Source organism: Bombina bombina, chromosome 6 (genome assembly GCF_027579735.1).
Source record: "Bombina bombina isolate aBomBom1 chromosome 6, aBomBom1.pri, whole genome shotgun sequence".
Lineage (NCBI taxonomy): Eukaryota > Metazoa > Chordata > Amphibia > Anura > Bombinatoridae > Bombina > Bombina bombina.
The window spans coordinates 981,292,700-981,318,662 of NC_069504.1; the positions used below are offsets into that span (position 1 = coordinate 981,292,700).

The 25,963-nt window shown below is 34.8% G+C and overlaps 1 protein-coding gene across 1 annotated transcript in view; it reads right to left on the reverse strand.

Annotated features, from left to right (window-relative positions):
* FLT4 (fms related receptor tyrosine kinase 4) overlaps positions 1 to 25,963 on the reverse strand; it is a 276,324-nt gene that overhangs the window by 80,112 nt on the left and 170,249 nt on the right. The window contains exons 3-7 of the mRNA XM_053718648.1: positions 10,462 to 10,730; positions 7,920 to 8,029; positions 4,436 to 4,598; positions 4,211 to 4,350; positions 2,046 to 2,217 (exon numbers count right to left, since the gene is read on the reverse strand). Of these exons, the coding sequence (XP_053574623.1) occupies positions 2,046 to 2,217; positions 4,211 to 4,350; positions 4,436 to 4,598; positions 7,920 to 8,029; positions 10,462 to 10,730 (854 nt within the window). The remainder of the gene's footprint in view (positions 1 to 2,045; positions 2,218 to 4,210; positions 4,351 to 4,435; positions 4,599 to 7,919; positions 8,030 to 10,461; positions 10,731 to 25,963) is intronic.

The window sequence follows — 25,963 nt, forward strand, 5'->3', positions numbered from 1 at the left end:
CATGACAGCCTGATACCAGTTGCTGCTACTGCATTTAAGGCTGAGTTTACATTATATCGGTATGGCAGAATTTTCTCATCAATTCCATTGTCAGAAAATAATAAGCTGCTACATACCTCTTTGCAGATTAATCTGCCCGCTGTCCCCTGATCTGAAGTTTACCTCTCCTCAGATGGCCGAGAAACAGCAATATGATCTTAACTACTCCGGCTAAAATCATAGAAAAACTCAGGTAGATTCTTCTTCAAATTCTACCAGAGAAGGAATAACACACTCCGGTGCTATTATAAAATAACAAACTTTTGATTGAAGGTATGAAACTAAGTATAATCACCACAGTCCTCTCACACATCCTATCTATTCGTTGGGTGCAAGAGAATGACTGGTAATGGCAGTTAGGGGAGGAGCTATATAGCAGCTCTGCTGGGTGAATCCTCTTGCACTTCCTGTTGGGGAGGAGTTAATATCCCATAAGTAATGGATGATCCGTGGACTGGATACACTTAACAAGAGAAATATAATTTACAAAAAAATCATCATATATGTGTTTAAGACCAAAAAGAACATATTCTGCTATGTGAAGAACAATGGAATGTGAAATATTCATTGTCGGGTTAGCACACTTGAGAAAAAACGATCAGGTTTGCATGACTTATTAGTTTTTGTTCCCACTTTTCGTGCTTCATTAAAGTCTATGGGGAAAAAGGTTAATCTGGTTGCAATATTCTAAGTTCAGCTTCTTGTTTGCTTCGAGTTATCGCTTGTGCAAAAACTTTTTTTTCAACTTGTAATATGCGTGGTATCCGACGCATGCAAAAAGCGTACTTCTAGTGAAGTTAACACGAGAGCGTGAGCAATAAATAGCACTCCACTCGTAAACTAGCCCTTTTAGAAGTGCACTCCCGAAAATTCAGATAATTTCTTAAAGCATATTTGGATTATATTGTAATTTCATATGATTGTGCTTGACATCTAAAATATGCAGTTTCTTAAATACCATTCATTCATTGTTTAAACAAAGCACGCTAATAGCAATGCATGTGGAGATGACATACTTTTGTCAAAGCAAATATAGTTGAAAAGACTGTTTGAATGGATATTTTATTGATATGTTTTGAATGGCAAGCCAATCTAAATAAATGCTCTACCAAGAATAATACTTAGTAACTTGTTGTTTGGTATGGTACCCACTCCGAAGCCGTGTCAAGCAAGTCTAGCTCAGTCTTGCTCTATTGCAGATAATATATATCTATTAGCATATTAGTCAGATAGTTTATTTTTTCAAAATACCAGGCAAGTCTTTCCACAATAGATTTAGCACACCACAAATATTCAGCTCTACCTCTATGGGCCTCCTGTTCCATAAATTGAAGCTGGTTTCTTTAGACACAGGAATTAATGTACCTTTTATGTATGCTGACATCTAGGATTTAACATTAGATTAGGTAGCTTGCTATATTATATAAAGTTTCATATTAGTAGTGAAGTGACTGGATTCCAGTGCGATTCAGACAGAGCATACAATTTTAAACAATATTCCAATTTTCTTCTATGATATAATTTGCTTCATTCTTTAGGTATCCTTTGTGGAAGAAATAACAATGCACTAGGGTGAGCCAATAACACAAGGCATCTATGTGCAGCCATCAATGAGCAGCTACTGATCATATTTAGATATGCTTTTCAACAAAGGATATTAAGCGAATGAAGCAAATTATATAATAGAAGTAAATTGGAAAGTTGTTTACAATTATGTGCTCTTTCTGAATCATGAAAGATAAAATTTTGGTTTCATGTCCCTTTAAATTTATGAGGACAATACAGGAACTTGGAACTAATGTACAACAACTACCATACAATAATGCTCTCCATTTTATACAAGTTAAAGGCCAGGTCTACGTGTCTGGCGTTCATGTGTAGACAATGAAAGTCTTGTTTTTGATGGTAAAGCTGCATTTTATGACATCCTAGTGAATGTTGCATCTTGATATATCCTGCTCTGCCCATGTAATATATCACTACCATTGTTCTTGCATTTTTTTTACCGTGCACAATGACCTCGCTGCTCTCCTGGTACTGCCATGTTTCACTTTTGGCATGACACACATACTTTCCCAGGTCCTTCTGGCTCACATCTGGTACAATAAGGGTGCTGTACATCTCTGTGTGGTCCTGCTGGGGCCGGCGGTCAGAATGTTCATGCACAGGCCGATCAAACTAGAAAGAGTAGCGAAGATCACAAACAAATGTAGGTATTAGTAGGTAAATATGAACACACATTTCAGTTAATCATTTCTGCCTGATATTTCCAATAACAAAGGCTAAAGTAATACAACAATTCATAAAATCAATAAATACAATTTAACTTTTTTATAGAACATTTTAATCAGTCACTGATATTCTAAAAAAATGAACTATTCCCAGAAAGATGTTGCCCACAAAGGGCCAGATTACAAGTGTAGCGATATTTAACACTCCCGCTCGTGCGATAACTCCGCTAGAAGTAAGCTTTTTGCCCACATCAGGTAGCACTCCTATTACAAGTTGAAAGTAAAAAGTTTTCACTTGCTTGCTAACCCGATGCGTGCAAAAAGCCAAAGTTAGACTATTGTGCACGTATTAACGTATTCCCCCCTAGAAGTTAATGTAGTAAAAAAGTGTGTGTGTGTGTGGGGGGGAACTAACACCCACTTGCATGCAAACCCAATCGCATTTTCTCAAGTGCGCTAACCCCACGTGAAATATTAATATTTCACATTCCAATGTTCTTCACATAGCAGAATATGTTCTATTTATACATAGATACATATGTATAGATAAATACAATACAGATATATAAAGTAATATCTATTTAAAAGTACATACTCTGCTATGTGCAAAACATTGGAATGTGAAATATTTACAGGAAATACATAGTTAAAACCATTATTAAATATGAATATTGCATAAATATGCTTTTTCATGTTTTCATCTACTTGGCTACAAAGGGCTCCAGTGCACAGATATATATGTTTATATATGTATACATATGTATTTTTGTGTTTATATGTGTATAATATATATATATATATATATATATATATATATATATATATATATATCTGTAAATACATATATACACATATAAATACATACGTACACATATATAAACATATATATATATATATATATATATATATATATACATACATACATATTCCTATTTAGAGATGTATATGTATATATATATATCTCAAAGTTAAAGCCCTTTGCCTATCTTTTTTCTAACACGAGACCTCATATCTTTGAGCCCTTATAACTTTTTTGTGCAACCATTTTTTTATAATAATTTTTATTAGAATGTGTATTTTATTAGATAGATATGAGTGTGACTGTACTTTTCAATGTATTTTTGTATCTTTTGTGGCACTTTTTTGTTTTGTGAAACAGTTAATCAGAGCTCAGAGAACACACTATCCCGACGCACGTTAAATTCAATTGAGCTCAAGCGATCGCATCTAATTTTAACTTGTAATAAATACGAGCGCTACATCAAACATGCGCAACCAGCCTTGATAAATCCGTTATTGCTTGCGCGTTACTGTCAGTGCGCCACTCATCAGCTCATAATGGTCCAAAATCTATACAACAGAACACTGGAATGTAAGTTGTCCAAAGGATTAAATTATAAGAACTAGATGTCAAGCTTTACAGTTAGAGCTTCTACATACAAATTTACAAACAGCATTATTTTTGTGACATCTCTGTTTGTACACAACAGACTCATACATTTTATTGGCAGCATGTTATGTGAGTGTCATCAAAATACTGCAGCTCTTTTTGCTTTGCTTAGCCGCATAGAGAGCTCAAAAACCCAACTTTTATATCATTGCTATATACGATACATTACCAGGCCCTCACCACAATAGAAGGTTACTGTATATACATTGCCTCCGTGTATCTTTAAGATCTTGAAATACAAATAGAATTTCTATGCTGGCACAATTAATAATCAGGATAGTCCTATGCAAATCCCCTATGAATGTCTGAGGCAATCCGGCATTCCTCTTTAGCTGAAATGTCAATCTGAGTATCAAACATATTGTCTGTAAATAAATAAGTTATATTGGGTACCTGCTACACCCAGTTGTATATCCACTATTCAGCGATACTATCTCGTAAGGAAATATTAGAGCTTGCTAAAGAACATGTATAATGGGTTTTTACTCACATTTTTACCAGGATAATCCCATTCAAATTGGACCGGTGTATTAAATTCAGCTGTCACAGTACAGTTCAGTACTAGTTGGTCACCGATCAGAAGTTCAACAGTGCTCTTAGGAAAAAGTTGCATATCATAGAACTGGTTACCTAAGGAAGAAACATTTAGTACAGCAAATTAGGCAATTGTAAATTGTATGCCATTATCCTATTTTAGTGATGTTTAATTTCATACCTGTGAAGTGAACCATGAAGAAACTGGATTCAAATACTTTTTTATCAATCACTGTTTTACAGTTTAGGAATAGGGAGTCCCTTATCTTCTCACTGGGAACCAACATCCCTTTCTTATTGTCCCAAGTAACACTCTTCCCATCTGGAATTATGACTGAATTTTGCTGGATAAATGTGATATATAATTAATGTCCTAGTACAAATCTAATTAATACATTAAGAAAAAAAACAATAAATAACATGTTTTCATATACTGTGTATATGCATGTATATAAATATGTCAGTTAAAAAAATCTGACAACACAGTTTATGCAAAATGAAAGATGAATATCTAGATTAAACCTTTGTGTGACCACCGTGGTAAAATAAAATATATGTATTAAGTAAAGTGCCCATTCCAAACAGTTGGATGAATCAATAGTGATGCAAATAGCCTCAATCCCATCTTGAGGACTAAGCTCTAATGCTAAAGATTAGTATAATCTGAATATTATATAATGACAGTCTGTTAGAATGATCTTTTATTGCCTAATACAGCATTACACAAAGGTTTATTTAAAATTCTATCATATCTCATTCATCAAACTAAAGTTTGGAATTTTATACTTGTATTTATTAAAGGGAACATTTTTTAAAAAATCTCTCTACATTCTAATTTGTGATTAGTAATCCTACAATAAAGGGATTAATAGATAACAGATTATTTGTTTGATTATTTGTTATTTATTCCTTTGTTGTGTTTAATAACAATTTTAACACTGTGGACTGGTCAGTGAATATGAATATAATTACTTACTTAGAGTAATGTCATTTTGGATAATCTATCTATCTATCTATCTATCTATCTATCTATCTATCTATCTATCTCCCCATCTTTCAACAATCTGTTTAACATTGTATTGGTACTCAGCAGTTGAAAAGCTAAGGTTAAATTTCCCAATTTCACACACTGCAGTAGAACGTAGTATAAATGAATATCAATAATAGTAGCGCAAAGAGTAATGAGCTGATAACTTCAATGCTAACTAAGGTGGTGCTCCTCTAATAAACTGTATTTCTATGTTATGATAGTGTACAAAATAATTCAACCTAGCAAAAATGGTAAACAGGTAGATATAGGCATATATAAATATAATGCAGTATGAATAGTAAATATATGAAGTTCGTAGTGTATACGGTAAATACCAAACCCAAACAATATAATATAGGAGTTTGTAGTAAATACGGTAAATACCAATCCCAAACGATATAGGTGGTGTATAGTCTCTTCAAATGTTCCAAAAAAATTGGCATGGAAGACACTTAACCGCTGCTCTCTGGAAAAGCTCATCAGAAATCATGGAAATTCCCCTGGAAGTAGGAACAAAATACAGAGGCGCCTCTAAGTGCAGCAACAACAACACAAACTTAAATCAGCAGTGAAGATCTATGCTGATGTACTCACATTTAACGAAGCACACTATAGTGCAAATGAAACGGACCAAGGCTTCTGAGCCGCTTGGCTGACTCTATTGCAATGGTTACACAGCAGGCTGTAGTGATGTGTTCTCTCCATACTGATTCACTCACTGTGCCGTCCAATAGAGGCTCAACATGCAGGTACCAATGTTTAGTGCAAGGTAAATTGACTTCAATAAGTCATCAGGACAGCGGTAATATATAAAACAAGTGCTTTAATTAAAATACTTTAAAACATCTCAGACAGTGATGCGTTTCTCAGCGTGCAACGCCGTTTCCTCAGACTGTATTTGTTAAAAACTACCGCTTACCTTTTAAACCTATCTCAACCAATCAATGAATTTCTCAGTGTTTGCCACACCTCCTCTATGACATCACACAATTGTATCACATAATCTATGTTACCATTAGATAGATACAAAAAATGTGTACATTGAATAGTATAATACATATATGTTACATATGTTCCCAAAACCGCAACTATAGGCATAGTTTGTTCAAAAAAATGTTGATAGGTACATTCAAGAACAATGTCAGTATATTAACACCTATTTAGCTATGGTAATCAATTAATCCTAAGCAATGTGCTCAGCACATCACAATATAGACGAAACCACATTTAAAGTTTATGATGATGTTTACATTTATATGGAAAGTATCTGATGATGGATATATATGTGTAGCCATGATTATCTCAATCGGTATAGCCGATATCCATTATAAAGTATATGAGAAAAATCCAACTGATGCTGAGCCATAGGGGAGCTCTCCTTTATAAATATCTCATATTCTAAGATATGTACATAGAAAATTATAAAAAATAATATAAAACCCAGTAATAACAACACCTAAAAGCTACCTTAAAAAGGGTAGCACTTAGGCGTTGTTATTACTGGGTTTTATATTATTTATTATATATTATTTTATATTATTTTTTATAATTCTGTATGTACATATCTTAGAATATGAGATATTTATAAAGGAGAGCTCCCCTATGGCTCAGCATCAGTTGGATTTTTCTCATATACTTTATAATGGATATCGGCTATACCGATTGAGATAATTATGGCTACACATATTTATCCATCATCAGATACTTACCATATAAATGTAAACATCATCATAAACTTTAAATGTGGTTTCGTCTATATTGTGATATACTGAGCACATTGCTTAGGATTAATTGATTATCGTTGCTAAATAGGTGTTAATATACTGACAATGTTCTTGAATGTACCTATTAACATTTTTTGAACAAACTATGCCTATAGTTGCGGTTTTGGGAACATATGTAACATATATGTATTATACTATTCAATTTACACATTTTTGTATCTATCTAATGGTAACATAGATTATGTGATACAATTGTGTGATGTCATAGAGGAGGTGTGGCAAACACTGAGAAATTTATTGATTGGTTGAGATAGGTTTAAAAGGTCAGCGGTAGTTTTTAACAAATACAGTTTGAGGAAACGGTGTTGCATGCTGAGAAACGCGTCACTGTCTGAGATGTTTTAAAGTATTTTAATTAATTAAAGCACTTGTTTTATATATTACCGCTGTCCTGATGACTTATTGAAATCAATTTACCTTGCACTAAACATTAGTACCTGCATGTTGAGCCTCTATTGGACGGCACAGTGAGTGAATCACTACGGAGAGAACACGTCACTACAAACTGCTGTGTAAGCATTGCCATAGAGTCAGCCAAGCGGCTCAGAAGCCTCGGTCCATTTCATTTGCACTATAGTGTGCTTCGTTAAATGTGAGTACATCAACATAGATCTTCACTGCTGATTTGAGTTTGTGTTGTTGTTGCTGAACTTAGAGGCGCCTCTGTATTTTGTTCCCACTTCCAGGGGAATTTCCATGATATAAATGAATATGTTGCATTTTTACAACAGTTCTCAATGCATCCAGTCCATCCATCATTTCTTATGTACATTTGTATTCTTGACAATTACCTTCTCTGATTCTACTATCAAAATTAAATTTGGTGAAAAGGTTAATCCAAAAGACCTTACCGTATGTACAGTGACATTGAGATCTGGAATCGAAACAAGGCATGGAACTCTTGTATTCTCTTTTGCAGTCAAAATGGTTCCAAATTGGCTTATAAAAGGCTGCTCCCAATCTAAAAGGTGCAAGTAAAAAATATCAGAGACAATGAAATTATAGTTTTATCCATGATCAGCAGAAAGTATGAGTTACATTTTTCTACTGTGCAGTTAAGAAGATGAAAACATAAAATCATATTTATGCAATATTCATATTTAAAAGTGTTATACTGTGTTTTTATTTTAAATATTTCACATTCCAATGCTCTTCACATAGGTGAATATGTTCTAAGTATTTATAAATAGATATTCCTATGTATATCTGTATATATCTATACCTATATATAATCATCTAACGTGGTTGCGATATTGTAACTTAGTTTCTTTGCAAGCGTCTTATTGTATTCTAACATGATGTGTGCAAGCAAAAACATTTTTACATTCTAATAATAATTTCTGCGATACCCGACACGTGCAAAAAATCAAAGTCCAGCATAGTTAGGTGAGATAAATAGCGCCACATTCAAATTCTAGCCCTATATGTTAAATAGTGTGTTCTGCCACAACAGATTTTATTTTTGCAAACTGTTAATTTTTATATCCCAACTGCACATGTAAAATTTTAGTAGACATTGGACAAAAAAATAATTACTTGTGACTTTCATAAGCTTATATAAAAACAAGCAAATCTATAATTGTCAAAATATTTGCAAGACAGATGTTTGATAAAAAAATAGCTTATGTTTATAAATTTAATGAAAGTATATCGCCAATATGTTCTTAGCAATTTTTAGGCTCAGTGTCCATGCCATCAGTTCTATATCTACTGACAATCAAACTCCCTCTAGTCTATGGGTATATGGATTTGTGTCTATGCTTTTTACATTGCTCATGTGCAGTGAGTGCTTGTGGTATTAATGGCTCTGATCATGTGCAGTGAGTGCTTGTGGTATTAATGGCACTGATCATGTGCAGTGAGTGCTTGTGGTATTAATGGCACTGATCATGTGCAGTGAGTGCTTGTGGTATTAATGGCTCTGATCATGTGCAGTGAGTGCTTGTGGTATTAATGGCACTGATCATGTGCAGTGAGTGTTTGTGGTATTAATGGCACTGATCATGTGCAGTGAGTGTTTGTGGTATTAATGGCACTGATCATGTGCAGTGAATGCTTGTGGTATTAATGGCACTGATCATGTGCAGTGAGTGCTTGTGGTATTAATGGCAATGATCATGTGCAGTGAGTGCTTGTGGTATTAATGGCTCTGATCATGTGCAGTGAGTGCTTGTGGTATTAATGGCACTGATCATGTGCAGTGAGTGCTTGTGGTATTAATGGCACTGATCATGTGCAGTGAGTGTTTGTGGTATTAATGGCACTGATCATGTGCAGTGAATGCTTGTGGTATTAATGGCACTGATCATGTGCAGTGAGTGCTTGTGGTATTAATGGCACTGAGCATGTGCAGTGAGTGCTTGTGGTATTAATGGCTCTGATCATGTGCAGTAGTGTCTGTATGGACCCTATTTCTAAATTGGCAGTTTGATTTACACTGGACTTAGGGGCCGAGTTATCAAAGTCTGTCCGACATGGTGCTGTAGCGTATAATGTCCGACAGACATCGCTGAATGTCGATAGCATATGCTGTCGGCATTTAACATTACACAAACAGTTCTGGTGAACTGCTTGTGCAATGCCGCCCCCTGCAGATTTGCGGTCAATCGGCCGCTAGCAGGGGCTGTCAATCAACCCGATCGTATAGGATCGAGCGGATTGATGTCCGCAGCCTCAGAGGAAACAGGGGCATCAGGGGCCATTCGGCCCTTGATAAATTGGCCCCCTAGTGTGGACTAGACTTAAAGGGACATAAAACACCACATTTTCCTTTCATGATTCAGTTAGAGCATACAATTTAAAACAACTTTCCAATGTACTTCTATTATCAAATCTTCTTTGTGTTTTGTTATCCTTTGTTGAAACGCAAGAAGGCAAGCTCAGGAGCGTGCACGTTTCTGCAGTACTATATGCCAGTAGTTTGGCAAGAATGTTAAACATTTTTAAGATCACTAGATGGCAGCAGTATTTCCTGTCATGTAGTGCTTTAGACATGTGCACGCTACCTATCTAGATATCTCTTCAACAAAGAGAAACAAGAGGAAAAAGCAAATTTTATAATAGAAGTAAATTGGAAAGGTTTTTTTTAAATTGTATTTTCTATCTGAATCATGAAAGAACAATTTGGGTTTTCATGTCCCTTTAATTCTCTGGAGATTCATTTTTTATGCTTGTGGGGTTGTCACAGTGTTCACTAATAGAGCTTATATCCTAAAGACTAGGGGATAGATTATGAGTTGCTTTATTCATGAAAAACATTTGGACGTTTTTAATTAGTGATATTTAAAGTATATTTACTTATGTGCTATTGTGCTGCTTATTTTTTACCTTTGATCTACAACTCTTATCCTGATCCTATGAGGTCACTGGTAATTTAATGTCTCACATCCTTACCTCTTACAAATACATGGACATTGGCAGCTGTGGTGCCCTTTATCTTTGCATTGACGAACTTGTAGTGACAGCAGTAAGACCCGGTGTCATTGGCCTGGGAACCAGTCAGTCTGAACAACTTGCAATAGGGTTTTCCAGGGATGCCCTCGCAGTCTTCCTCTCTCACACTACGAGTGCCACTGATGTTCAGAACAATAGGAAAGTCCTTATCGTTGGTTTCTAAATCCTTAAAGCCACCAGGCCAAGACCATTGCAGGGGCAACTGTCCCCTAGCAAAAATAAATGAATTAAGATTTATAAGGGTTATATATTTTAACTATTTATAAAAGATGAATCAAAAAATAAATTCTCAAATTTAAAAAAAATATATATTAAAATGCAAATATAATATATGGAGGTGTATGAGAGAGTAGGGAATATTGCTGAAATGTTTAGTTAATTCTGGTGTCACCCTTGAAAATAGATAAGAACGTTACATACATACCTCATATCTGCTTATAAATTTGTCATTCAAATGTAAACACATTGTTCTGAAGGACAAATTCAAGCAGGGAGATGACAAAGTCAGAATGTTCCAAATGAAGGGGACCTTTTGTGTCCAGAAATGTCTTTATTGCCTAAAGTCCTATTTTGTGGGGAATGGAGGAATATAGCCCCTCCACATCTAGAGAGGCCAATAATGTATTCTCATTTACTACTACTCCATCTAATTTCCTGAGTAGATCCGCAGTGTCCTTAACATATGATGTTAACGAAAGAAGAAATGGTCGCAAAAACTTATCCACATATTCCCCTATCTTTTCGGTTGCAGTCTACTTCAGAATTGCTATTGTTTAAAAAGACAGATAATCCCTTTATTATACATTCCCGGTTATATTAATACACTTTTTACCTCTGTGATTACCTTGTATCTAAGCCTCTGCAGACTTTCCACTTATTTCAGTTCTTTTGACAGACTTGCATTTTAGCCAATCAGTGCTGACTCATAAATAACTCCATGGGAGTGAGCACAATGTTATCTCTATGGCACACATGAACTAGTGCTGTCTAGCTATAAAAACCTTTCAAAATGCCATGAGATAAGTCACAGCCTTCAAGGCTTATAAATTAGCATATGAGCCTACCTAGGTTTAGCTTTCAACAAATAGTACCAAGAGAACAAAGCAAATTTGAGGATACAAGTAAAATTGGAAAGTTGCTTAAAATTGCATGCCCTATCTGAATCATGAAAGTTGAATTATGACTAGACTGTCCCTTTAACATAAAAGTGATTAGCATTTTGATCAAGCAGCTTTAAACAGTCACCTGGCTTTCTGGTTGCCAAGAAGTTAAATTATATTATCTTCTGATCTTTGAATAATATTATTTCTAGGTCAGCCCTGGACTCATCTGTAATTATGCTCATACTTTTAGTATTGTCTGCTTTATTAATATCACAGCTTATCTGTCTTGATCATTTTTCATGTGTTAGGAAATTATAAAATTCATACGATCAATAAATAAATCTAATTTATATTTACTTCCATGTCAAACATATGACAAATATATCAATTATTAATTAGAATTTGCTATTCATTATGTACATTTATCTTTTGAGTATCTGCCCCTCTTGCTCTATAATAGCAATAACAACACGTTTCTGATCAATATAAATATATTTTGCATCTAAGAATTGCATTGGAACGGTATAGATAAAAGAGTGACCCATCTACTATTTATATAAATGATTACCCTTGGCTTACACTACAACTGGAACCAAAAGAGATCTAAATCTACCTTATTTCATTTCCTTATAATCATATATGCATTGATTATTAATTAAAACCAGTAATTCATTATGCATCTTCTCCTTTCATTGTCCACCACTATTGCACTTTATTATTATTATTAATAATAATAATAATAATAATAGTAATCATTATAATCATCATCATACTGACAATAATAACACATATACCTAAGACCTGTTTTGCATCTAATTCTGAGGACAAACAATTATATCAGTTATTGGAAAATGCTGAACTTATAAACAATTTTAAGAGGCACACTAATCGCAAATAAATATTGTTGCCATAAACAATGTATGTAATTAATGCGCCACTGCCATTCCGTTGTGCTTGATTGCATTATCAGCATCATGATTTTAAATTTATAGTCCACTCTCATTGCCAATTAAAGTGAATGTCAATTTTGATGCTAAAGTGCCCGGTTTTTAAAAATTTGATTAAAAACAGGGGCACTTTAATTCATCAAAATTTACATTTCACTCCTGTTGTGAAAAAAACTTACCTTTCAAACTTGACAGCAGCTCCAGCTTCCTCTGGTCGTTGCAAGCCATTTCTGATGTCAGAAATGATGGATAGGTCATCCTCCAATCACGGCTTCCCCCCCAGGGGAATCAGTGTCTGATTCAATGCCGTGATTGGAGGAAGCCGGATTCCTCATTTTAGACCCAGGAAGAGGCTTTGCGATAGGTGGAGGAAGCTGGAGCGGCTGTCAAGTTAAAAAGGTACGGTATTTTTTCACAACACGAGTAAATTTTGATGAATTAAAGTGCCCCAGTTTTTAATCAAATTTTTAAAAACTGGACACTTTAGCATCAAAATTGACATTCACTTTAAATACTAGATGGTTCTAAACATAAAGTATGACACTTTGTTGCAAAAGGAATTGGAGCAAGAGGATGTTCAAAATATAATAAATAGGTCAACATCCAGCTTCAAAAGTTTCCTTATTATGGCAAAACCAGGGGTGCATTTAGAAAAATATCTTATGAAAGTATCTACAGCAAAGGTGTGCTTGAAAAAAATAACAACCATTTCCTTTCTCTAACGATATACATTACCAAAGCTCTTGTTTGGGATAAAATACTCACTGTAATACAATACCATCCACCATAATACTTATGCTCTATTTAGAGGGCGCTCCAATGGTGTTGTATCTCCAAACTGAATTTTGGCAACCAAATCCCATGTGAAAATTTACCCACAATACAGTGTGCTGCACTAGTGCAAACAGAGCAGTCTGGGATAATTATCCTTCAATACACCTCTGGGAATATCAAACTACATGGGCTAATTGGATCCTACGGTGGAATGAGCGAGCTGGGAAGCTGCTGATTATTTCAGACTGCTCTGCTTGCACTTGAGTAGTGCGTTGTATTGTGAGTATATTTTGGTTTGCTTTGGTGAGTGATTTGGTTGTCAATATTGGCCTATGTGTATGATGTATTCATCAGTGATATTGGTAGGTGTCTCAAGGGAAGGTCTATCTTATTTGCAGTTAACATAAAAAATTTATAACTTTGACATCCAAAAGAGGAAGATCAAAAGTCATAATAAGATAAATTAATGGGATATATAGTTTAAAAAAGAGTAATTACAACACCAGTGGCTTACAGTAACAAATGAGGAACTAGACATATTATTTCTGATAATTTAAAGTGTATTTATTAATGTAGGACAGCATGTAAGGCCGTAGGATGCTGTATAGGATTACATTTTTATTCCACTTAAAAGATTCCTACTTAGGCCTCACCTTGAATATTGTGTACAGTGATGGAGACCTTATCTGCTAAAGGATATAAATATACTAGAATGTAGAAACTATTAAGTGGATGTTTTTTAAACTGGTATATAGTCTGAAAAAACTTACAAGGAAACACTTCCCCAAATTTTTTTCTTTCATGATTCAGATAGAAGATATCATTTTAAACAACTTTTCAATTTACTTCTATTATCTAATGTTCTTCATTCTCTTGGTATTCTTTGTTAAAAAGCAGCAATGTCCTACTGTGAGCTAGCTGAAAGCCAAAAAAAAGTGGCATATATGTGCAGTTACCAATCAGTCTGAACCTACCTAGCAGTGGATATAAAAAGTCTACACACCCCTGTTAAAATGTCAGGTTTCTGTGATGTAAAAAAAATGAGACAAAGATAAATAATTTCAGAACTTTTTCCACCTTTAATGTGACCTATAAACTGTACAGCTTGATTGAAAAACAAACTGAAACTTCTAGGTGGAGGGAAGTAAAAATAAAAAAATAAAATAATATGGTTGCATAAGTGTGCACACCCTCTTATAACTGGGGGTGTAGCTGTGTTTAGAATTGAGCAATAGACAGTAGCAGTACACACCTGCCATCATTTAAATTGCCTCTGATTAACCCCAAATAAAGTTCAGCTGTTCTAGTAGGTCTTTCCTGACATTTTATTAGTCGCAACCTACAGCAAAAGCCATGGTTCGCAAAGAGCTTCCAAAGCATCAGAGGGATCTCATAGTTAAAAGGTATCAGTCAGGAGAATGGTACAAAAGAATTCCCAAGGCATTAGATATACCATGGAACAGAGTAAAGACAGTCATCATCAAGTGGAGAAAATATGGTGCAACAGTGATATTACCAAGAACTGGACGTCCCTCCACAATTGATGAAAAGACGAGAAGAAAACTGGTATGGGAGGCTGCCAAGAGGCGTACAGCACCATTAAAGGAGCTGCAGGAATATCTGGCAAGTACTGGCTGTGTGGTGCATGTGACAACAATCGCCCGTATTCTTCATATGTCTGGGCTATGGGGTAGAGTGGCAAGACGGAAGCCTTTGCTTACGAAAAAAAACATCCAAGCCCAGCTAAATTTTGCAAAAACACATCTGAAGTCTCCCAAAAGCATGTCGCAAAAGGTGTTCTGGTTTGATGAAACCAAGATTAAACTTTTTGGCCATAATTCCAAAAGATATGTTCGGCTCAAAAACAACACTGCATATAACCAAAAGAACACCATACCCACAGTGAAGCATTATGGTGGCAGCATCATGCTTTGGGTCTGTTTTTCTTCAGCTGAAACTGGGGCCTTAGTCAAGGTAGAGGGAATTATGAACAGTTCCAAATACCAGACAATATTGGCACAAAACCTTCAGGCTTCTGCTAGAAAGCTGAACATGAAGAGGAACTTCATCTTTCAGCATGACAACACCCCAAAGCATACATCCAAATCAACAAAGGAATGGCTTCACCAGAAGAAGATTAAAGTTTTGGAATGGCCCAGTCAGAGGCCAGACCTGAATCCAATCGAAAATCTGTGTGGTGATCTTAAGTGGGCTGTGCACAAAAGATGCCCTCACAATCTAACAGATTTTGAGTGTTTTTGCAAAGAAGAGTGGGCAAGATGTGCCATGCTGAAAAACTCATACCCAAAAAGACTGAGTGCTGTAATAAAATCAAAGGGTGCTTCAACAAAGTAGCAACCATATTATTTTAGTTTTTTATTTCTACTTCCCTCCACCTAAAAGATTTTAGTTTGTTTTGCAATTGAGTTGTACAGTTTATAGGTCACATTAAAGGTGGAAAAAGTTCTGAAATGATTTATCTTTGTCTCGTTTTTTTACATCACAGAAACCTGACATTTTAACAGGGGTGTGTAGACTTTTTATATCCACTGTAGGTATACCATTCAACAAAGGATACAAAGAGAATAAAACAAATTAGACAAATTAGATAATAGAAATAAATTTGAAAGTTATTGAAAATTGCATGCTCTATTTGAATCATGAAAAATTGGGTTCATGTCCCTTTAATATGTATAGCTTAGAAAAGAGACGGAGGAGAGGTAATGAGACAGACACCATTTAAAATTAATATATTTGCACCATTTAAAATTAAATATTTGCCAAAAAGAAAGCAACACCAGAAAAAGGGTTGACATCTCAAGTTGCATGGTGATAAATTAAAATGTAATTTAAGAGAGTACTTCTTTAAAGAAAGTTTGGCCGATCTATCGAATAAACTTCCAATAATGGTGTAGGAAAAAATTCTTTAAAGAAACTCAATAATACCTGGGATATACATAAGGCTTGATAATTAATTATGCTTACACATTAAAAGGAAATATAAGCAATCTCAATGGACGTTCTGGTTCTTATCTGCTGTCAAAATCAATGTTTCTATATGCCTGGTCTTGATCTGTGTTTATTCAAAACTAATATAAACCTGTAAGCCAAAACTGAAGCTGTATTTGGGTGTTATTGAACTATATTGAGATCATTGCATTTGAAAAATGAATAAGTTAATAAGCAGTTGGCTTGAGAAATATCAGTGAGTGCCACTAATCAGGCCAAAAAATTTACTAGCCAAGGGTAAACGTTACTAGTCAGGTAAATGTCATATATATGAAAAATCTAAAGCTTTAGTTAAAGACTAGTGGTATGCTGGAAATTTCTATTCCTGAGCCAAGATGAAATCATTTGAATTCATAAGTCATAATTATATCCAAAAGAAATATTGGCTTCCTATATACAAAAATATGTACTTAGGAGGGATCTGAATGAGAACATGAGTGAGTAGAGTTTAGATAACACAGGTCTAATAGAAGCGTGTCACATTATCTTACACCAGAGATATAATACTCTTCAAGAGGAATATCTGTCTCTAGAGATTTTTGTCACTCACAAATGCAAAGAGGCAGCAATAAAATGTATCTGACTTTAGTTCATCCAGCCCCTTATGTTCTTTGGTTTAACTAAAAGGTTTATAGCAGGAGACACCTGCAACACGCTGCTTTAATGACAATGGGGGATAAAGTTAATGCAATCATTTCCTGGTGGTCTGAAGTCAAGATATTGCCTGGCACAACTGGACTTAATTATAGAAGCGGGATACAACATGAGTTCTTTCACAACTGAAGAAGGGAATGAATAAAGAGATGATGAACTTGGCCTCCTTTCCACTCTTGTTCCTTGGAGGAGGAAAGGTAATATCACTTGCCCCCCTCAATAACAATTGGATATAATAAGGTCCCTGAGCAGTAACTTCAGACTCTAAAGCAAAAACAAACAATGTGTTGGAAGAGGATAATAAAGAATATATGAATAAAACATTAAGTGAATGACAGGTTGTAAGGAATTAAAGGTGAACAATTTGAACTTAAGAATCTCAATTGTAGATTTGCCAGTTTTTAAAAGTTCACTTAAGAGCATTCATATCACTCAAGATTTAAGAATGTTATTACCGAATGAAAAGAGATTGTCAGCATCAAGAAGATTGAGAGGTATTAAAGGGACATGAAACACAATTTTTTTTTCTTTCATGATTCAGATAGATTATACATTTTTTAAACAACTTTCCAGTTTTCTTTAAATGTTGCTTCATTCTCTTGGTATTTTTTATTGAAGGAGCAACAATGCACTCCTGGGAGCTAGCTGAACACATTTGTAAGCCAATGAAAATGTTCAGCCACCAATCAGAAGCTAGCTTTCAACAAAGGATACCAAGAGAATGAAGCAATTGAGATAATAAACAAAAAGTGGAACGTTGTTTAAAATTGTATGCTCTAACTGACTCATGAAAGAAAATCTTTGGTTTCCATGGCCCTTTAATACAATTCAAGTTTAAAATGAGTTATTTGTGGTTAATTCTTTTCAATTTGGTTACTACCCATGTACAGAAAAAAATAAGCATGCACAAAGATTTAGAGCATGCGCAGCGCACAGCCGTAATGATAGAGGGTCTTGTGCACATTAAAATTATCATAGACATCCAAAGAGATCATTTTCGCCATTGTATGGATATTGTACAATTCTAATCATATATGATTCACTAAAGTGATTCATGTCCGCTCGACTATTAATAAATCTACCCCTAAGAGTTTTCATATGGTTACTGTTTTCTTTAATTAAAGCAGGCTTAGAAATGGAAATATAAAATGTTATATTTCCTTAGAACATTTCCATTTTTGATAATTCACATTTTACAACATATATTTAATCCCTACAAAGTGGTCATAGACACTGAAACATTTGTCTCCTCAGACCAGTGATTCATAGATATGTAAATATGGCACTCCAGTCATGGCGAATCAAGAGCAGCAATGTAATACACCTGCAGGGCCAACTTTATCTGTTTAAAGCATCTTCATAGGTTAAACAAATAATGCAAAATGAGATGTGATTAAAATGAAAAAGCTCTAATGAAATAGACATCTTTAGTTTTACAATAGAATGTTGCTGTAAGAATCAGTAAATTGTGTATATGTTTTACAACTGGTAGTTGAATGATAAATTAATTTGCTTGGTAATTCTGGGAGACTAATTAATAACAGTTAAGATACATCCCATTTAGGGAATGCAAGACTAAACTGAAGACCTCAAAGCAGTCATGGTATATGAATTTCTTCTGAAAATCATAAATGACCTACGTAGGCTAAATGTGGCCCATTTTTCAAGGTCTAGTCAGACAACCAATTAAACAAAATAATGGTTTGTCAATCATCCTGGTCAGATCCATCCAGGATGATTTAACTCCGCCTACCCTTGAGGTGCATAAAAGGTTAAAGGGACACTGAACCCATTTTTTCATGATTCAGATAGAGCATGACATTTTAAGCAACTTTCCAATTTACTCCTATTATCAAATTTTCTTCAGTCTCTTGGTATCTTTATTTGAAATGCAAGAATGTAAGTTTAGATGCCGGCCCATTTTTGGTGAACAACTTGGGTTGTTCTTGATGATTGGTGGATAAATTCATCCACCAATAAAAAAGTGTTGTCCAGCAGTCTGAACCAAAAAAAAAACCTTAGATGCCTTCTTTTTCAAATATAGATAGCAAAATAACGAATAAAAATGGATAATAGGAGTAAATTAGAAAGTTGCTTAAAATTGCATGCTCTATCTAAATCACGAAAGAAAAAAATTGTGTTCAGTGTCCCTTTAAGTAGCAGCTTTAAAGGACATGAAATGCAACATTTTTCATTTTCTTATTTTTTATTATTCAAATAGAGCATGCGATTTTAAATATCTTTCCAATTTATTATTACTTCATTCTCTTGGTATCTTTTTTTAAAGGAGTATCTGTGCATTACTGGAGCTATCTGAAGACATCTGGTGAACCAATGAAAAGAGGCAGTTTGTGCAGCCACCAATCAGTTGCTAGCTCCCAGTAATGCATTGCTGCTCCTGAGCCTACCTAGATATGCTTTTCAACTAAGGATACCAAGATAATGAAGCAATTTAGATAATAGAAGCAATTTGGAAAATTGTTTAAAATCACATGCTCTGTCTAAATCATGAAAGAAAATGTTTGGGTTTCATGTCCCTTTAAGACCGCCTCTACTTAAATAGTGTTGCAGTCTCATTCACGCAAGCCTGTACAGCTGGAACTAAAAATGCTGCATCCACTTTTTTTTATAAACGGAGCCCAATGAGTTTACACACTGGTTTAAAATGTATTTGTAATTAATAAAAAGTTTTGCAACTAAATTAAATTAACTGCAACATTTTTACACATTTTAAACCGATTGGGAAAAATCAGTAGTTGATTTAAACGTCCTGTACATTTTATATGGTAAATTATTACAGCACAAATGTCCCAGTTAAATAAATAGTTAAAATCACACCTGCGGTGAGCCAATCAAAAGCTGCTTACCCATGAAGCAGCCAATTAATATGACCTGCTCAGTAACAGCATAGCAGTGCACCTGATGAACAAACATAAGTATTTGTGTAATATTAAAATGTTCAACACATTACAACTTTTTGTTATTGTATTAATATGTCCCTTTAATGTTAACAGAGACTACTAACCAAATTATTCTTCTTGATGAGCCCTAAAACTTCTACTATGCAATGCTATCCAGTGATCATAGTGACACTTCCAAAGAAAACTGGGAAGGTATTCAAAATCAATTCATTATGGAGTTGGAATAACAGCACCCTGGGTTTTGGATCAAATACAGGCATAAGTGATTACTGAGGTCTGTTTTTTTCTGCTGAATATGAAATCCTAGGGCTAGGACATTCAATGAGCATAGGGTGTGAAGAAAAAAAAAGTATTGGAAAGTCTTTAGTTTGTGCTTACCTGGGTACACTGCCCTTTACTTATATATAAAAGTAAAGGTATCATCATTCAGCTGTTTAAAGGGACACTAAACCCAATTTTTTTCTTTAATGATTCAGATAGAGCATGCATTTTTAAGCAACATTCTAATTTACTCCTATTATCAAATTTTCTTTGTTCTCTTGCTATCTTTATTTGAAAAGCAGGAATGTAATCTTAGGAGCCAGCCCATTTTTGGTTTATCACCTGGCTAGCGCTTTCTGATTGGTGGTTAAATGTAGCCACCAATCAGCAAGGGCTACCCAGGGTTCTGAACCAAAAATGGGCTGGCTCCTAAGCTTACATTTCTCCTTTTTCAAATAAAGATAACAAGAGAACGAACAAAACATTTATAACAGGAGTAAATAAGAAAGTTGCTTAAAATTGCATGCTCTATCTGAATCATTAAAGAAACAATTTGGGTTTAGTATCCCTTTAACTATAACAGACTGACATATTCATCTGAAAATGGCCAATAGTATATCTATTAATATCTATCTATATCTATCTATTAATATCTATCTATCTATTAATATCTATCTATATCTATCTATTTATATCTATCTATATCTATCTATTAATATCTATCTATCTATCTATCTATCTATCTGTCTGGACTTCTTAGGATTTCTGTTATCTACTTAGAAGTTAAAGTGGCTTTCCTATGTTATGAAATAGTTACAGAATGCTACCAGGTTCAGTTTAGTAGCACATTAGAAAGTTTTTCTGCCCAGAATTATAAAATGATACAGATAGACCAAACTTCATTCATTACTTCATTCATTACTTCATTAATTTTTAAACTACAAACACCATTACTGAACATCTGGTGAGCCAATAGCAAGAGGCATATGTGCATACCGGCCAATCACTGGCTGGCTCCCAGTATAGCATTGCTGGCCTGAGCCTACCTAAGTATACTTTTCAATGAAAGTATATTTATTTATTTATTTATTTATAAAATATTTTACCAGGATAACAGAAGTAAACCGAAAAGCCTAATAAAACTGCAGGCTCCATTTAGATCACAAAAGTTTGATTTTTGATTTTCATTGGCCATTAATACTCCATTTACTACTTCAGTATTGCACTTTCTAACTGTGACATTTGCCTACTTACATTTTTAGGATACTATTACTATTACTAGTGCGAAAATCTACCTTGCCTCAAAGTTTCATTTTTACAGGGATATGAAACTCAACATTTTTAAATCATGATTCAGACAAAGCATGCAATTTTAAACAACTTTCTAATTTACTTATTTTATATAAGTGTATTTGTTCTCTTGGTATCTTTTGTTGAAAAGCATTTCTGGAGCACTATATGGCAGGTGTTTTGCAAGAATGTTATCCATTTGCAAGAGCACTAGATGGCAGCACTGTTTCCATCCATGTAGTGCTCCAGTTGCCTACCTAGGTATCTCTTTAATACTGAATATAATGGGAACAAAGCCCATTTAATAAGAGACGTAAATTGGAAACTTGTTTTAATGGTATGCCCTGTCTGAATCACAAAAGAAAAAAATGTTATCCCTTTAAAGGGGCACTCAAGTCAAAATTAAACAACTTTCCAATTTACTTCCATTAACAAAATGTGTAGTCTTTTTATATTTACACTTTTTGAGTCACCAGCTCCTACTGAGCATGTGCAGGAATTCACAGAATATGTGTATATACATTTGTGATTGGCTGATGGCTGTCACATGATACAGGGGGAGTGGAATAAGACAAAACTGAAATTTGTCAGAAAAAAATCTACTGCTCATTTGAAGTTCAGACTAATTGCTATTGCATTGTCTTTTTATCATGCATTTGTTGACTATGCAAATCTACTGAATGTACTGGTCCTTTAAGTGCTCTATCAGTAAAATAAAGAGACATTTTGAACTAAGACCTCTTCTCTCCCATCCCTCATCAGCCATTGTATGTTTTAATGTTATATATGAGCTTTCAACAAATTAACATCATGCTAATTAAAGAGACACTACTATAAAGAATAAGATGCACAGATACTGATATAAAAATCCAGTATAAAACTGTTTAAAAACTTACTTAGAAGCTTCCAGTTTAGCACTGTTTAAAAGGTTACTGGAACACCCACTGCATGTGGGAAATAGCAGACACTCCCCCCTCCCCCTTCTTTTGCATATAAAAAGACCCTTTACACAAACACTTTACACAAACAGAAGCAAGCTGGAGAAGGTATACCTTGGTATTTTCCTAAAACTTTGTGGCTTGGTTAGGAGTCTGAAAATCAGAGTAATGTTATTTAAAAATAAGCAAAACTATCCATTTAAAAAAAACAAAACTGTATGGGCTATAAAAATGGATCATCTACAAAACATTTATGCAAAGAAAAATCTAGTGTATAATGTCCCTTTAAGTTTGCCTATGAATTAATTATGGTTGGTATGGGAGGCTGTTTTAGGGAGACCATTGGAGGTAAAGATCTATTTAAAAAGAAAAACAAAAAGTTATTTGACCTCTAACATTTACATGTATTATTTTATTTTTGGAGCAAAAATGAAAAGAAAAGAAAAAAGATTTCACAAAGAACAATTTAAATAATGAACATGTTAAATATTTTTTCTGAACATTAAAGCTCAATATGTATTTCATCTTTCAGTGGCTTTCATTAGTTTGCTGAAAGACAAATTAAAGGAAAATAGTTATTTTTTTAAGTGAATTATAATGGAATCTATTTGCCAACACTATGCAGCTGTCTGATACAATGATAAGCTATAGTGCATATTTCCCGAGTCCAGTCTTTAGGATCAGCTAACAGATCCAGGGTGAGATTACATATATACGGCGCAGGCTTCCGTGTAACTGCTGAAACCTGCGTCACCCATAATTTCCCCTCACACATCGGGGAATCACATAAACCCCGCCGGCAGTTCATAAAAATCCGTAAGTCGGATAAACTAGTGATGTCCAGAAATGTGCGTAATACAAATTTCTGGAGTTGCCAGTGACTTACGGCACGTTAGAAACTGCCGGCGCCTAAGAAAATAAAATAAAAGTTAAATCTTCCGTAAAAGTCTAACACTCCTCCCAAAAATAAACCCGACACGTAAAAAACCCTATGTCTGCAATCCCCCCACATCGCAACTAATAATAAAAGTATTAACCTCTAAACTGACAACCCCCCAAAACAAAATATGCCTACTTAAACTATTAACCCCTAATCCGCCATTCACCCACATCGGGATCTCCCTAATATATGTATTAACCCCTAACCCGCCATTCACCCACATCGCATTTAACCTAATTACACTATTAACCCCTAATCCACCATTAACCCACATCTCAATTAACCTAATAAATATATTAACCCCTAAACTGCCATTAATCCACTTTGCAATTAACCTAATTAATCTATTAACCCCTAAACCGCCAAACCCCCACAATGCAATTAACCTATTTCAATTACTAAACCCAAAATCCCCAATCTAAAAAAAAAATCCTAACTCTAAGTCCCAAATAGGTACTGTTCAAATCAGCCAATAGGATTTCAGTAGCTCTCATCCTATTGGCTGATTTGAATTTGAAGATTCAAATCAGCCAATAGGAATGCAATTGACGCCATATTTAATCGTGTAACTTGCATTCAATATTTAGTGTACAGCGGTGATCATACGAAGAGGATCCTCCATGGCTCCACGGTCAACGGTCTTCAGTTCCGCAGTCATCTCCGCTCCGGGCCAGCTTGGTCCTGGATGAAGATGGAAGATGTCACTGGTTCCAAGAAGACTTCACTGCTGCCTCTAAGAGGACCTTCTCTGCCGGATTTTTTTTATTTTTTAGATTAGGGATTTTGGGCACTGAAAAAAGAGCTGAATGCCCTTTATTGTGGCCTAGACTGTCCCTTTTTTTTTTTTTTTTAAATATTTTTTTCCTTTATTGAGGGATTCAAAATCATATACAGCTTCAACATTAAGCTTCAAAGACAATGAAAATAACAGCATTACATGTGTCATCACTTTGACAATCTTGCTTCTCAAAAAAACACAATAAGCATGACAACAGTACATATAACATCGTCTTGGAATCTCAGACAGCGTCTGCTCCTCTATTTTCTCTCATTATTGGAATTCCATACATACATAAAAGGGAAAAGAAAAGAAAAAAAAAGGAACAGCCTATCCTAACTCTCTTCCCTCCGCCCGGGCCCCCCCCCCCTTCGCCTCATAGAAACCATTGTCTCCAAAGGTCAGGGTAACTCTCTGATAGAATTAATTGTAAAAAAGCCGGTGAATTACGAAAAACTTTTAATATCTGTAACTGGACCTCACTAGGTCTGCTCAGAATTACCTTATCCCATTTAGCAAAGTATTTTCTTAATTTATTTTCCTCAAATATTAGCGGATCATATAGTTCTAGTAGCATTTGATAATGAACATTGTTTATAACTGAAGCTATACTAGGGGCATTTTTCTCCTTCCATGCTTTAAGTATCATCTGTCTGACTAGGAGAATTAAAGTATTTATCAGAGGCTTATTATGAGTTTTATTCGACACCAAGAAAAAGATTGCCAGGGGCTTCAATACCGTTCTATCTGGCAGAAATCTATTCAACCAATATTCCACTTGTTTCCAAAGTTTGATCATTTTTGGGCAGGCATAGAATAGATGGAATAAGTCTGCCGACGGAAAATTGCATCTATAACAAGACATATCCCCCTTCCATTTAGCCATCTTACTAGGCGTTAAATAGGCCCTATTAAGAAGCTTACAATGAGATTCTCTAATTGCCATACTGCTTGAAAATGTTCTTGCCCTATCAAAACTCTCCTGGAAATAACCCCTGTCCAATTCAGGAAAGTCTGATTTCCAGATGGAAAAAAGGTTATCCACCTTCATCTCTGCCTCCTTCAATATCAGCAATCTATAGATATATGATATAGAATAGTTTCCCCGTGAAAATCTGTTAATAACAGGATCTAGTGGACCCAGAGTCCAAGGGTCCTCGACCATAGGTTTCTTACTGTAATAGAAATGTCTTATTTGTAAATAAGCATAGAAAGATCTTTTATCCAACTGAAATTCTCTAGTTAGTGATTCAAATGTTTTTATATGATTTGTAACTGGGTCTACTAACTGATTCATAAACCTCAACTCATTAACAAACCATTTCCTAAAGGCTGATGATTCGCAACCACCCTTGAAATCAGGATTACCCCTGATCGGTAAATAACGAGAAAGTGTGTTTTCTACTTTTAATAATTTGCAGATTTTATGCCACGCAAGAACAACATTATAGAATGTATGTTTTAATGAGAGATCCCGGACCTTTGTTGGGTGGGCAGTGTGTAGCAATGCCTTAAGGGCATATGGCGCTATGATACCCTCTTCCACATCAGAGCTCGCAATAAAATTTGCTCCTGTGAGCCAGTCCAGAGCAATTCGGGCAAGGCATGCCAGATTGTAATTTACTAAATTTGGCAGAGCTAATCCGCCCAAATCTTTAGGATGCATTAACCTCGATAGTGAGATACGGGGTTTCTTTGGGGCCCAGAGAAAAGTAGAACAAGCCGTATTAAACTTTTTAATATCAGCCCTATGCAGAAATGAAGGAATATTCTGAATAAAAAACAGTAATTTTGGAAGCGTTCGCATTTTGATCAATGCTATTTTTG